The 13,474-nt window shown below is 40.0% G+C and overlaps 1 protein-coding gene, 1 long non-coding RNA gene and 7 other non-coding genes across 13 annotated transcripts in view; all 9 read right to left on the reverse strand.

Annotated features, from left to right (window-relative positions):
* Positions 1–277: 277 nt before the first annotated feature.
* Positions 278–3,888, reverse strand: LOC121183728. Its single transcript, XR_005894225.1, has 12 exons — positions 3,836–3,888; positions 3,265–3,305; positions 3,072–3,119; positions 2,840–2,883; positions 2,359–2,404; positions 2,111–2,165; positions 1,875–1,911; positions 1,651–1,687; positions 1,421–1,470; positions 1,003–1,056; positions 790–819; positions 278–526 (listed from the first exon to the last, which is right to left on the reverse strand). It is a non-coding gene; the product is annotated as an uncharacterized LOC121183728 (long non-coding RNA).
* LOC121183977 lies at positions 606–680 on the reverse strand. The gene has a single exon (XR_005894250.1). It is a non-coding gene; the product is annotated as a small nucleolar RNA SNORD47 (small nucleolar RNA).
* Positions 889–955, reverse strand: LOC121183983. Its single transcript, XR_005894255.1, has one exon. It is a non-coding gene; the product is annotated as a small nucleolar RNA SNORD78 (small nucleolar RNA).
* LOC121183980 lies at positions 1,753–1,834 on the reverse strand. The gene has a single exon (XR_005894252.1). It is a non-coding gene; the product is annotated as a small nucleolar RNA snR60/Z15/Z230/Z193/J17 (small nucleolar RNA).
* On the reverse strand, positions 1,986–2,064 carry LOC121183981. Its single transcript, XR_005894253.1, has one exon. It is a non-coding gene; the product is annotated as a small nucleolar RNA snR60/Z15/Z230/Z193/J17 (small nucleolar RNA).
* On the reverse strand, positions 2,236–2,317 carry LOC121183987. Its single transcript, XR_005894260.1, has one exon. It is a non-coding gene; the product is annotated as a small nucleolar RNA SNORD79 (small nucleolar RNA).
* On the reverse strand, positions 2,958–3,029 carry LOC121183984. The gene has a single exon (XR_005894257.1). It is a non-coding gene; the product is annotated as a small nucleolar RNA SNORD75 (small nucleolar RNA).
* On the reverse strand, positions 3,502–3,583 carry LOC121183979. Its single transcript, XR_005894251.1, has one exon. It is a non-coding gene; the product is annotated as a small nucleolar RNA SNORD74 (small nucleolar RNA).
* A 2,065-nt stretch (positions 3,889–5,953) lies between the features above and the next one.
* osbpl9 (oxysterol binding protein-like 9) overlaps positions 5,954–13,474 on the reverse strand; it is a 29,273-nt gene continuing 21,752 nt past the window's right edge. For 4 of the 5 annotated variants that reach the window (XM_041040918.1, XM_041040917.1, XM_041040920.1 and 1 more), the window contains 15 exons: positions 12,231–12,324; positions 11,181–11,285; positions 10,344–10,503; positions 9,974–10,086; positions 9,619–9,737; positions 9,350–9,435; positions 9,061–9,241; positions 8,501–8,585; positions 8,096–8,206; positions 7,937–8,000; positions 7,700–7,840; positions 7,509–7,587; positions 7,303–7,394; positions 7,065–7,200; positions 5,954–6,641 (listed from right to left, as the gene is read on the reverse strand). In XM_041040918.1, the coding sequence (XP_040896852.1) occupies positions 6,567–6,641; positions 7,065–7,200; positions 7,303–7,394; positions 7,509–7,587; positions 7,700–7,840; positions 7,937–8,000; positions 8,096–8,206; positions 8,501–8,585; positions 9,061–9,241; positions 9,350–9,435; positions 9,619–9,737; positions 9,974–10,086; positions 10,344–10,503; positions 11,181–11,285; positions 12,231–12,324 (1,641 nt within the window). In that variant the 3' untranslated portion in view covers positions 5,954–6,566. The remainder of the gene's footprint in view (positions 6,642–7,064; positions 7,201–7,302; positions 7,395–7,508; positions 7,588–7,699; positions 7,841–7,936; positions 8,001–8,095; positions 8,207–8,500; positions 8,586–9,060; positions 9,242–9,349; positions 9,436–9,618; positions 9,738–9,973; positions 10,087–10,343; positions 10,504–11,180; positions 11,286–12,230; positions 12,325–13,474) is intronic. The other variant, XM_041040919.1, reaches the window with a different exon arrangement.

The following is a 13,474-nucleotide window of genomic DNA, read 5'->3' on the forward strand; positions in this document are numbered from 1 at the left end:
AAAACCCATGCAAAGCAGCGCAGTTACATCACTTCCGGTGGTGACTTTGGCTCTACAGAGACAGTACGTGCTAGCCAAAACCTCGTTTGTTTATCCATTCATTGATCAGCTTGTACTACTGTATTAATGTGCCATCATGACTGCGTTCAAATGCAGCTTATTCACGTAGTTTTGCAATGTGAGATTGGGCCATTATATTAAAAAAAAAAAAAAAGTAAACAGTGCACGTTTCATTTGTACACAGAGTGTACTCTGAACAAGAACACACACTCGGGCATAGTATTTTAGTATTTATTGCCACAGTGTTGCAAAAAAACTAATAACATAATACATTCTTGATACTCATGGGTTGTCCACAGGATCAAGTTACGACCCACAACAGAATCTGGAAAAGATCATAATTTCCTCTTCATTTATCCTGAACCAGAACTGTAGGTGTGGATATTCAGACTGGCTTTAGTGGAACAGAACAAAAGGGGGTATTAGGTTTTTCTCCTCAGGGCCAGGGGACTTCACATCTGCATTCCTGGGGGAACAGAGATTTCTCATTAAAATAAAAGTAGGGAAACTCAACACAGCAGAAAACAAATGTTTCATGACCACACAGCCTCAGAAAAAAATGGAACGGTAAGGGTTATAATCAAGAGGAATCATTTGGCAGAATCTTTTCATCACAGGTAGAGTGGTCAATTTCATCTTTTGAGTTTAGTAGCTGCTGAGCAATTTCTATCAGAAATTTTGCTGATGACTGGCTTTCAAAAATTGTAGTTGAAGGACTTTGACGCTTACCAAGGTCAGTCTGAGAGATGCAGCTCTTTCCTGGAGGTGGAGAGAGAAATAACCTTATTACAAGTCAGTGGCTGGCTGATTAAGATTTAATTCAATGGGTTACTCAGTAATAGATTTTGTCCACATTAAAAGTTCAGGTCAGACATTTGTTAGAACATCACTGAACCCATGAAAGTCATGTTATATATCTCGTGCAAGTCTTTGAATTCTCACCTCAGCTGATTTTGTCTCCGATGTTCCAACTGACCCAGAGTAAGTGACTATAACCTGAGGAAGACAGACAAGCATAAGTTGAATACGCACATGAAACACTGGGATGAAAATGTCTACACTGACCACGTCAGCTAGAGCTAATATAACAGACTTCATGATTTTTAAGTCAGTTTTCATGTTGTCATCACACAGGCCAGACTACAGGGATCACACAAGGTTCACTACAACAGCAAAGACCCCCACTATTGTACATGTGCAGCTCTTCAGACCCAGATGAAGCGGAGTTCAGTTTTGATATCAATTTTCTGCAACTTTATCATCTTATAAAACTTAAGCAGCATCATATATCTTAAAGATGACTTGTTCCACTGTCATCTGGGTGTGAGGAGCTAGAAACGCTTTTCACTTTCATACTCACCATATTTTTGAGTCATCTTGTGCACATGGCTGTTCAGAGTCCCATTTGCTCTGCAAAGTCAGAATAAATGTAATGTCAGTTAATGTAAGAAAAAAAAGTTCCTCTTTCCCCCAATAACAATGTAGATCAGAATAAAATGACCAATTTCCTCAAAGGGATCAGAGACCTGATTCGAATTCATCACATCTGAATGATCCTAGCTGCAGTGTTTATCTGAATGTAACACTTACCAACAGCGCAGTGAAGGTTCTGTCAGCAAAGATATGTCTGGTGAGAAGAAAGGAGTTGTTATTACAGTGTTTTAAATAATTCAGAGATAAAGACAGTTAAAGCCAACACATCAGCTAGGAGCGAAAGACAATAGAAATTCGTCACAGTTTAATCTGCTGAACTATGCAATCATCATTGTGTCAAGCATCATTAAAGATCATGTGTCTTCAGCCTTTCAACTCACCTTCATTTGGTCCTCTGGATAAAAGACAATTCTGTTCCTGAAAAATGAACAGAGAAAAAAAAAAAAATTAAAATCACTTCAGAAGTGAAGCAGCCTCATAGGTCAGTGTCTCCGACACATCAGTTAGGAGCGAAAGACACTTTTCTTCGTCACAGTTATCTGCTGAACTATGCACTCATCACTGCATCAGACCAGACTGATTTCTCAAAATGTCAACTTCCGAGGCAAAAACTCACCTGCATCTGCTCCAAGAACATTCATGCCAGATCCATGCACATCCATGAGGATCATCTGCAAGTCAAACACCACACATTAATAAAAGCCTAAAAAAGGTAAATGTGAAAGTATTTTTTAAAATTAGCACTGCATCAGAAAAAAGTAATCTTTCACTCTTTTTCAGAGAGATTCCCATTGTTTTAAAACAAAAATCATCATTGACAGTTTGTTTAGGGGAGACTAGGCCAAATAAAATTTGGTTCTTTACCCGTTAGGATCTTGTCAAGCAGTCAATTCATTCAACATGACCACACCTGCAGAGACAGAACATAAATAAGCAATCAAAACAATCTTAAAGATTGCACACATCAATTTGTGAGTGCCTCAGATAGTTTAACATGGTGGTTGAGTATCGTCATCCAGCTCGTCAAGAGTAGCAAATAAAGATCATCACAGCAGCACAGGAGTCACATGCAGGATAGCAGGCAGACCGATGCTTCGCTGGGGTGTGTAACATGTGCTTTGACTTCATAGCTGCACTTCAAATGCTACAAATCTGTAGTGCACAAAGACTGCAGGAACCAAATGATGCACTTTGGGTTCTGACATTTTTTTTTTTTTTTTTTGAGGGCAGTTTTGAGAAAAGCCAATGTGGATCAAAAATCCAATGCTCAGGTACGGGCAAAAGGAACACCTCAGAGAAGCATCAATTTATCTTGCCAGCCACGTGGAGAAAAGCTGAGCCTTACCTCATCCTCTCCGCTTCCTTCATGTTTTTGGACTTTCCTGAAACCTGTGGATATACACAAACACATCTTAGTGTTACACTGGTACAATCAAGAGCAGAGAGCACTGATTTAATAGAGAAGTCTCAGGTAAAATTTCTCAGAAATGTCTTCTGTCCACTACTCTTATAACCAAAAAAAATCATCAGTGACTCCAAGTAAAGAGTAAAGGAGAACAGTTTAAAGAAAAACTTACCAGGATAATGAATGATGACTGCTAAAATGTAGACAGGTCAATTTGAACCTGAGAAAAGAAAAGCACGTTAGCTGCGAAGCTCTCGAACACCGTACTTAAGTGGAAAAACCTAGACTCAAGTTATCACACGACAAATCCAAACTCAGTGAAAATTACCAACATAATCATTAAAGTGCTATTACTGGATCCTTACCATTTGATATCCTCCATTCTACAAAGATTTTGTCGACAACCCTGCAAAACACAGATCGGAAATTCACGGTTTAAACTTCAGTACTCAGACTGGTTTAAAATGATGCAATTCTATGCCGATTACTATAAATCGGACACACGTTAAATCTCGTCAAATACTACAACCCCTTGCAGCTAGTAACGCAGGAGTAGCGCAGCTAACTTAAAAAAAATCCCTGAATTAAATTTGAGCCAGTGTCCCATGCTGTCAGAAATGTTGGCATTTCTTCACATTATCTCAGATGTCCCTACCAACATTTATATCATCATATAATCATGGGGCAATGCTGCACTGAGCTCAGTATCTCAACATGTGAGACACAACACGTGGCTGAGGCCTGCTGCTGCTAACGTTAACTCCGCTAGCATTAGCTCACTACTTTATATGAGATAAAACATTTGACCAAAACAACAGCACAAATCCAGCAGGGTAAAAACAAACACGACAAGTACCAAGATATATCAGCAGCTGAATATTGATTATCAACCTTCGATACAGCGCAACACCCACAGTCAAAGACCAAGAAACATACCTGCAAGTCAGACAGCCGGAGAGTGAGGAAGGACCAGAGCGCGCAAGGCCTTTTTATTGAGGATGTCGCACAGGCTGATGGGAAAAATAGTACAAGGACTAGCGCCTCTGCTGGGCTGGGCTAAGCTAAGGATGTATACATTAATAAGAACTGCGTCCATGCTGTTCATTAAAAAAGCGCAATACTAAAAAATAAAATAAAATAATCATTTTTATTTATTTTATTTATTTTTTTAAAGATCGATATACACTCAGCTGTCTGGTTTATTAGGTACACTCCGCACCTGGCTCAAACGAATGCAGTCTAATATAACAGTCCTATTTACAAATCCTCTTTCATGAAGGTTATAATGTTCAGTTTGTGCTGAAATTGTTTTAGAGGGAAACTGATCATTCTGGAGGATGTAGTGTGTGGTGCTGCTGATATTTAACAGGAAAGTGTAATGTTTACCGTGCTCATTATCATAGCTTTGAATGTCAGCATGCACAATTGTGTGTGCAGTCAGTGGGTTATACAGACATATTTCTTCTATCTAAAAATGAAACAGTAACTCTCTTAACCTGACTTACAGTGTTTCTGAGCAATGTGACTTGAGGAGATGCTCTTTGAATGAATCATGACAAATTCTCACAGGAATAAACTCAAGGAGATTTAATATTATGCATCAATAAACAGGAGGATCTGATACAATCAATGGTTATGATCAGAAGGAAATTAAAAAATACATTTGTTTTGATTGCTCTCTGTCAAGCGAGACTGTAATGTATGGCAAGGCCTCGATTCAATATAATTTACAAAGACAAAACATGGAGGGAAAAAAAAAGTAATAGCTTCAAATTTAGGCTGGACTCTGAGTTTCATTTGGCTTGTCTCTAAAGGCATCTTTGTATTTTAGAGGAAGATTAAATTTAAACACAGCAACCACAGGAATTTATAGTGTCACCTAGTACGCCACTGGATGCGCATACAACACCAGGAATATGTCTTTATAGATCCCTACACCAGAATTAATTGAATTTAAGACTCAGGAAGTCTTTCACTATTCATTTGAATCGATCAGCTTACTTAACATAATGGCCAAATATCTAGGAGAGACAATAATCTAATCTTACCCACACAAAGATAACAAGGGGGGCTCTTATGAGCTTGCTACAACATTGAGAGATCTTCTTAGGCATTTTGAGGTGAAAATAGTTTTTTATTTCTGTATCTCATCCAAATATGACTGCATTTAGATCAAACCTATGTAGCTGTAAATAACTGAATGATAGTTCAAAAAAGCAGAGGTGTACAGTAGGATAAATATTGCCCTCTATGTGGTTCTTATGTTGACAAATACTGGAAAAAAAAAAAATTTAAATGACAAGAAAACTGAAACGGTAGAACGCAGTCTGGACACTAACAGCGCTATGAAACAGCAGTAGTGTTTCAAAGGTCTACTCTGGCTCATCATTTTCACTCCACTCACCCTCTGACAACATGAGAGAGGACATCAAGGTGACATCAGTGGGTTTGGAGAGGACACAATGACAGGTGATGTGCAGAACAAGAGGTACACTTCACAGACTCATTCCAAGCTTTACGTCCTCATCAAGGACCAGCAAGATCCAGAAAGACAAAAATATGTAAACAATCATTTGTTCATAAATGCCTTCAGGTAACATGGAAACATTTTTTTAGAGGATTGTTTGTTCTCTGTCCAGATCAAAGTCCCTTTAGCCTTTTCTCTAAAGCTTTTTGGCATAATGGACATCCAAATTTGTCCTTTGACAGGCAATGTAAATTATTTCTCTCTATATTGCATATTTTCCATAAATCTATGCTATGAGTTATGCAGGGCTTTGCTTCTGGATAACAGGTGGCAAGTTAACTTTTAAATGGGAACAGAACATCAAAAGGGTAACTGGAGTGATTCCTAAAAATGTAAAGCCATCAGGTTCATATCCTCAAATATTTTACACTATTGATAGAAAGAAAAATAAACAAAAAGAGCAATGAAAATAAAAAAAGAATATATATTTATATATCCATCATATGTATATCATATCTATATATAAACAACAATTATAACTAGTTGCAGGCAAGCAGAGAATTTCTCCCCTGCCCCTTTAAGATTCATCCGTTCCACCGTTATAAGGCTGTCAGACTCTCAGAGGGGGCAGCAGCTTTTTTTTTTTTTTTTTCCTCAGTCACCAGATTCCCTGAGATGTAGAGCGCTGTTTTATTGGTCAAGGTTTATTTATAGATTTGAACGCCATCAGCCACACACCCTTTTACCCCCTTCCCCTCCAGAAAAAAAAAAACCCCAAAAAAACATGTAGGTAAAAGACGGCTGCTCTGGTTTGTGGTGTGAAGCTGATGATGGGTGTGGTCGTGAAGCTGATGGACAGAGTCGAGAGGCGTGATGTGTCGACGCTCCCCTCTCCTCTCTGTGCTGCCGAGACTCATGTTGGTGGGTGGCGGGTATCGGTGGCGGTGGAAGTGAGATTGCCCAAATAACGAGAGGAGCTTTACTAATATTCATGTTACATCTTTGATGCTTTTCCATTTGCTTTCATTCATTTCCATATTGTTGTTTTACAGTCAAATGCAAAGCTGTGTACATATTCAATCATCAGTCATTCCAAGGCTTGGATAAGAAGTGGTTTTGCAAAAGAGTTCTTATGAAGACTCTGCTGTGTGTGCATTTCTTAATCATACGTATGTGTGTGTATCAGTGCGTGTAGTCTTCTCAGTGCCTCTGAGAGGCAAATCTCTTTAATAGAGGCTCATCGTAGACCCAGCACTCCCCGTCCTCGTGGAATAGCTGCAGAAACACACAAGCAAAAACAATTATTACACCAAGTCACTGGAAACAACTGTATTAGAGCTGATCCCAAAATAAAACAACAATATCATCTGACTTTTCCAACACTGGTCTCTGACCACCAGTGAAACAGAAGTGTTGGATCTGTGTATATTTCAAGCAGGGAACAAGCTTTTTGCCATCATGTTCAGATTCTTGTGAATGGTACTGACAACATTCATTTTTGCTCATTTTGTCTGTGTATTCAGATTCAGTCATTTGACATTCAAAAAACAAGAATATATGGTGACTTATAGAGGAAAAGATGCATGTTAATATCACAATGTTTTAGGAGTATGTGGTCTATTATTTATCACACTATTATTATCACACAGTGTTCATGTTCTTTCAGGTAGCTGAAAAACATAAGGCAGGCAGACTCACTCTAGTCTCCCACTGTTGCTCGTTCTCCTTCCTCTCTCTTGCTTCGGCTCTCTGCTTCTCCTCCAATCGGTGTTTGGCTTCTGTTGCTGCATCAATGTCTTTCAGTTTCAGGTTCAGCGTCACATCTCGCCACAATCTGATGGACCAAAGAGATAAACATTGAAATACACAAACACACAGTTTGTTTCTGCATCTTTTGCAAAGCTACTAAGGTTAAAACACCAGTTTCGTCTCTCACCTTCGGGACTCGTACTCGAGCTGGTCCTCCAGCTTTCTCACCTTCTTCTTGATGATACCCATCCTCTTAGTGTCTATAAACACCGTGTTCTCCTTGAAACACACAAAACAGCACACATTCATTTATGTTTTAATGTATTTATTTACAGCAGTACTCCTCACATCAGCTTTTATTCCACAGTGCAGTGCAAAAGAAAAAAGACTCACTCCAGTTGCCCATTTGGCATACATCACTCCGTTCCATTCCCCCTCAATGGAGCAGAAAGACTTTTTATCATTAGGTGCACTGCAAGAAAAATAGAAGACAATTGTGGTATAGAAAAATGCCAGGCTCTTTAATCCACAGTCAGTCATTGAACTGTGATTTAAATTGTATTGTGCAACCATTTTCCTCTTACAAAATCTCAGCGGTGACCCTGTGCTTCTTTCCTCCATAGAAGGGTTTGGTGTGGAACACAATGTTAGCACTGTAGCCTGACTTGGAGCAGGAGATGTTGCACTCCCCACCCAGCTCCACCCACGGCACCGTCAGAATCGACCTGGATGGATAGGTTCAGGTCAGTGCAGCAAAGAGTGATGACCGGACAGTAACTGAGAGACGAAATACACAAACACAGGAGAGCAAGAAGACATACCTGCCATATCCATTAGGGAAGGTGAGGATGTAATGTTCATCATGCTCCAAACATGACACACAACCTAAAACAAAACCAGCAAATAATTATTACAAAAAGTTGTAAGAGTGTGTGTAAAAATGTATATTTTGGAGTTTATGAGACAGTCTTCGTGCATACCTTGACCGATGTTGTGGACACCTATGGACATGCCTAAGAACTTAGACTTAGTCCAGATGTGAGCATTGAACTGGATCTTCTTACTTAAACACTCTGCGTAAAATGCAGAAACTACAGAGAAGAAGAAGAAATATTGAAGAGTTTGTACAAAAAGTGGCAGCGTCTCAGCAGTAAGACAGTCATTTCATTTATATTTTTGAGATATCCCAATTTAACATGCGACCATAAGCCTTTATTTTAAGTGGCCTCTAAAATACAATGACAAATAAGTTGAAAAAAAAAAAGAAAAGTTGGTATGGGGTGGTCACTTTTCAAACAAGGTCAGTGTTCAGTGGGATTTTCTTTACCCTTAAAGGTTTTGGCAGTGCAGTGTAGTCACTCAGAACAAGAAGGTTGGACACTTACTGGGTGGGTGGTGAGAGACCTGCTCTGCCACAAAACACACACTGTTGGGTGACGACCAGGGAACTGGACCGTCTGACACCGTCTCCTGAAGGGTAGTAGAAAGTAGCGGATTGAAAACAGGTTAAACACAGGCTTATTCTATGATACAGTTGTACAAAATATGGAAAACATCAACATTTTTTGTTACCGTGTAAACAACATTAAAATGAAAGTTGTGGTGTGTGGTGTTAACACTGAAAATAATTAGAAATGTAAATAAAAAGGGAACCAGTTTGAAGACAAAAAGAACAACTTTTGTTCAATTTAGTGTTTGCAAAGGAGACTATTCTTGTAATTCAAGTTTATGTGCATAACCAAATATCACATGCAGCGTGTCAATGGTCCACATAGTGGACAAACATTTGCATTTGAAGTGGTACCATTTTCTTTTTTAATGGGATGTATTAAAGTTGGATTACGTGTAACATTACTATTAATAACAGAAACACATTAATATAATCCAAAGTAGTTAAAAAGCCACTAGGGCTGATGGCTGTGACTGCAGAGGCACGTGGTCTCACCGTGTGTGTGGAAGGCTCCTCTGTCTCACTGGGCAGATCCCAGTGGCAGTAGAAAACTTCTCCCAGGATTGGATTGTAAGGTTTCTTGGCCACTGAGCCTTTCCTCCCTGCATGGAAGGCTGACAGGTACCATTTTACCACCTGAACCATGCGCTCGCGGGGCTCCGGCTGCTCAGCGATACTGGTGGAAATCAGATGAAAGGCAAAGGTCTCAGTCTTTAATATAATGGAATATCTGGTTGAAACAATAACTTGCAAAGAATAGAGGAGTTGTTCAAATGGCACGTACCTTACAAATAAGTCAGGATGTGCAAAGAAGTCTGCGTACATTTCTAACAAGGATCTCCTCTCTAGGATGAAGGTAGGCAGGACCACCTGTGAAATATAATGAAGCACAAAAACTGTAGCTGTGTGGGTTGTTCCAAAAGAAACAGCTCTCACAGATGATGTTAGTGAGTAAAAGGAGGCAGGACTGCACTGCAGTGGGAGAAAGGCAGACAGAACAAAGAAAGACACTCCGACTTGAGTCGGTACGCAGATCAGAGCTCCAAATCTTACCTTTGTGAGGTCCATGCCCAAACGAACTTGAGAGAGCAGATGCATGATGACGCTCTTGTGCTCCTCCACTGACTCTCCCTCAGCTTCATCATCACGGTCGTCATGGCTATCAAACGGATCTGAAGACAAATGCAGGGAACCAGAGGGTTTAAAGTCTTTCACAGCTCTACCAACATTTTCATGTGTACAGCATCACTTATCTTTTAACATTCGACAAAACCAAATTATATTAATACTTTAAACCACAGGGATGGTGCAGTATCAATGGGTAAATGAAAGGTTAATGTTTGATGTGTAAAGAGGCAAAAAAATAACTAATATATGTATGTGTGTCTTGAGAGATGTCCCTTTTTACCTGCATCTGTGGTACCATTGGACATGGATGAGTTGAGGGACTCTGTGGTGTCTGGCCGTTTCAGCGCTGTTTCTTCATTAGTGAGGGGAGGGGCAGCTTCAGGCCCTGAGGGACTGAGGCCAAGAGGAGATGGAGTGAGCAGAGAGGAAGCAGCGGAGATGAAGAGATAAAGAATGAGTAGAATTTCACCGGCAATTTTGTTGCAAACTTCTCTGACTAAGACCGCCGATGCAGCTTGAGTTTTATTCGCTCTCAGCAGCATTTTCCCACCTGAGCTACTAAACACTGTAATTACAGTGTTGCTTTCCAGCTCTGAAGCAATAGATTCACTCAGTGTGGTGTTGGTTGTATGGGGTGATACTATACTCACTCTATGCAGTGTTTGGGGGAAGTGCTGCTCTGGTAAAACTCATCAGCGTCGTAGAACTCATCCTCGCTGGAGGAATAGGAGAAGTCCGGCACCGAGTGCGAGGGGAGGGGGATGTGAGCTGGGGAAGCAACGCCGCTACTGGGGCCTGATGGGCCACTCCCTGAGGGGGAAGAAAAAAAAACAAAAACAAAACATCAAACACTGTGTATCCTCTTGCAGTGTTTTTCTTTTAATGTGGTGGATTCAATAAATAAAGCTTTTTTACTCATGCAGCATGACAGGTCAAGACGATCAAATCTATGCTCTTCAACTGGAGCACTCATTTTTGAGCCCAGTCCAGCAGACCATGTACAGTAACCTGTCTTTAATGTAGTGATGGCTTCCTCTGCAGAGCATATTGACCGTACTCTCGAGTATGCAGCCTGCCTCCTTAGTGCACAGCACAGCGTTTTAATACTGCTGCCTCAGCACAGAAGACTAACAGACAGGAACCTCTGCTGTCCCTTGCTTTTGTACTTGGCTTTTTAATTTACTTTATGTTCATGGACACAGCGCTCCAGGCCGGAACAGTACAGTAAAAAACTTGAGAACATGTTTTCTTTCTTTCTTTTTTTTTTTTTTTTGGTAAATACTAAGTGTGTTTTTTATGTTGCGTAAATTTATACAATATGATAGTGGGGAACCGTACCAAAACACCAAACCAGGAAAATAACTGTATTTCCTTATATATATATATATTTTTTTTTTGTAAACATCAGAGGAACTTAAAATTGAATTATAATAATTCTTAGCAGTGCTTGTAGCATAACTGACTGCTGGAGCGAAACAAACTTTCACCTGTGCTGTTGGGAGTTGGGGTCTGCAGACTGCCCATCACCGTGACGACGGGGCCAACAGGTAATGTGGAGGGTCGTTGGTCTGATTTACACACCTGAGAAGCGTCTTTGGCAAAAAGAGCGAGCAGATGAGTTTGCACTGAAGCCTTAAAATGAAGCCAAATCACATTAAAACCATCCCATCCCATGTGCCAAGAGGCTGAGGACATTATCAGAGATGCAGCAGACAGAGGCTTGAGCTTTGCTGGGGGGGACTGCACAGTCTATTAAGAGACTGAAATTAGAATAGCCTACTTTGCAGTGTTCATTTTCACTGCATTTGTAAACAGTCTAGTCATAGTCATCTGACAAAAATAGGCAAAGATTTTAGTCAGATCTCAGTCTTACTAAATCTAGTCAATTATTTACTGACAAAAGTGGCTTAAAATATAATTCAACTGAAGGACAGAGATCTGCTTCAGCGCTGAAAAACATTAATACATTCATTCTCAGAGATAATGTCTAAAAAATGAAATCACACAACCACATAATAACCATAATGGATATCATGCAACCAGACCCTGCTGAATACCTCCAGCAATCAGGAACTTTACCTTCGAACACTGAAAGAACATTTAGTACCTTTATCAAAAGTCTGAATTATATTGATATTGTCAAACTAGAACCTGTTTCAAGTTTCATCCCACTGTTTTGAATACCACAGTTAGGATTTCAAATGTTGTTGAGGGACAGAATATTGACTCATTACAGTCTCTGCTGATAAAACTGCAAAACTAAAGAAAAAGAAAAATCATTTGTCAGCAAGCACTTTAGACAATTTTGTGACAATATTATCTGTGTTGCTAGGAGTGGAAACATCAGCTGGAGGAGATTAAGATGGGAACAACAGGGGGAGCTGTTGTCACCTTTGAGTATGTAACAAAACCTTAGCAACCTCTCTGGGTGATGCTGGGTCTGTGAGGTCTATGAGGCGTGTTAGCACATGGAACACATGAACCCACAGGTCTAAACGTGTTTAAGAGATGATAAGAAGGCGGCAGATGTCTAGTACCTGTTGGTAGTGTGGTCTGTGTTGGCATCGTGGTGTTGACTACAGGAGTATCCAGAGGGGGCTGGTAGATCCCATCCACTGGGTTGATGGTGCTCTGGAGGAAACAAATAAAAACAACATTTGCCATCAACAAAAATAACTTGCATCAAAGTGACATCAGACACTTGCTACAACAGTAGCACACCGATATCACTGCCTGCTTACCAATCTACAATGCTGTCAGACTAAAATCAAAAACTTTACAACCTGCATAATTTAGCTTCAGTCTTGGCCTATAAACTATGTACAGCCATACAGGAAATCACAAGCATATTATCCTAATACATAATATCCTGGTAAATACAACAACCCTGTTTTAACAACATCTATAAACACGTGTCCACATGAAAACCATTTTCTTTCTCGTCCATGCCAGATGTCATTGTAAGCTCTTACCCTCGATTAGACACAGACTTCACAGCCTGTGTATTGGTTATAGATCAGTTCAATGCTATACCTACGCGACAACGAGAACAGCGAAATAATATATGCACCACCCACCATGGGTAGATCAATTTCCTTTCACTCCATTTCCTGGAAAGAGTGGCGTTACCAGTATTCATTAATCTAATCAATATGAAACCAACAACAATGCCTGAAATCCAAACGGCAGCAGTACCTTCTCACAATAACTAACAACGCCTCTTGAACTCTGAGCAACCTTGCAGTCTAAAAAGGAGTTAATTAACTCCACTGGGCTGCAGACTAAATGTGTAACATGTTTAAACTCTCTGCCTCTTGATTTCCCTGTGGTAACAAAAAAAAAAAAAAAAAAAAAAAAATTCAGTGGAGACATTCTTATCTGCTGTGGCCTGCCCTCATCAGTGCCACCTTAACATCATGTGTCCAGTGTTTTTGAATACAGGCACAAACACACACGAACGCGCACATACATACATACAGAGCAATCTGTTGGCCTGGTGTAATGGGGTCATGGGCACCAATGACCCAACTGACAGGAACACCAACAACAACATGAGCAAACAAAGTGAAACCGTATCGACCCTTATTCCCCAACAACTTATCCTGAGGGCTTTTGGCTGCACTGAAATTACATCTAGTCAAAGTGATGTGTTACCCTATTCTTTAAGTCATTTGAAATCAACAGGAACAGGAACAGTGAGTCACTACACTGTCTGTGCCCTGACATTAGGCTGTGAGGGTGAGGATACAGTAGCAATGGACATTTTTCTGTAAACACTGCT

Source organism: Toxotes jaculatrix, chromosome 6 (genome assembly GCF_017976425.1).
Source record: "Toxotes jaculatrix isolate fToxJac2 chromosome 6, fToxJac2.pri, whole genome shotgun sequence".
NCBI classification, from domain to species: Eukaryota; Metazoa; Chordata; class Actinopteri; family Toxotidae; genus Toxotes; species Toxotes jaculatrix.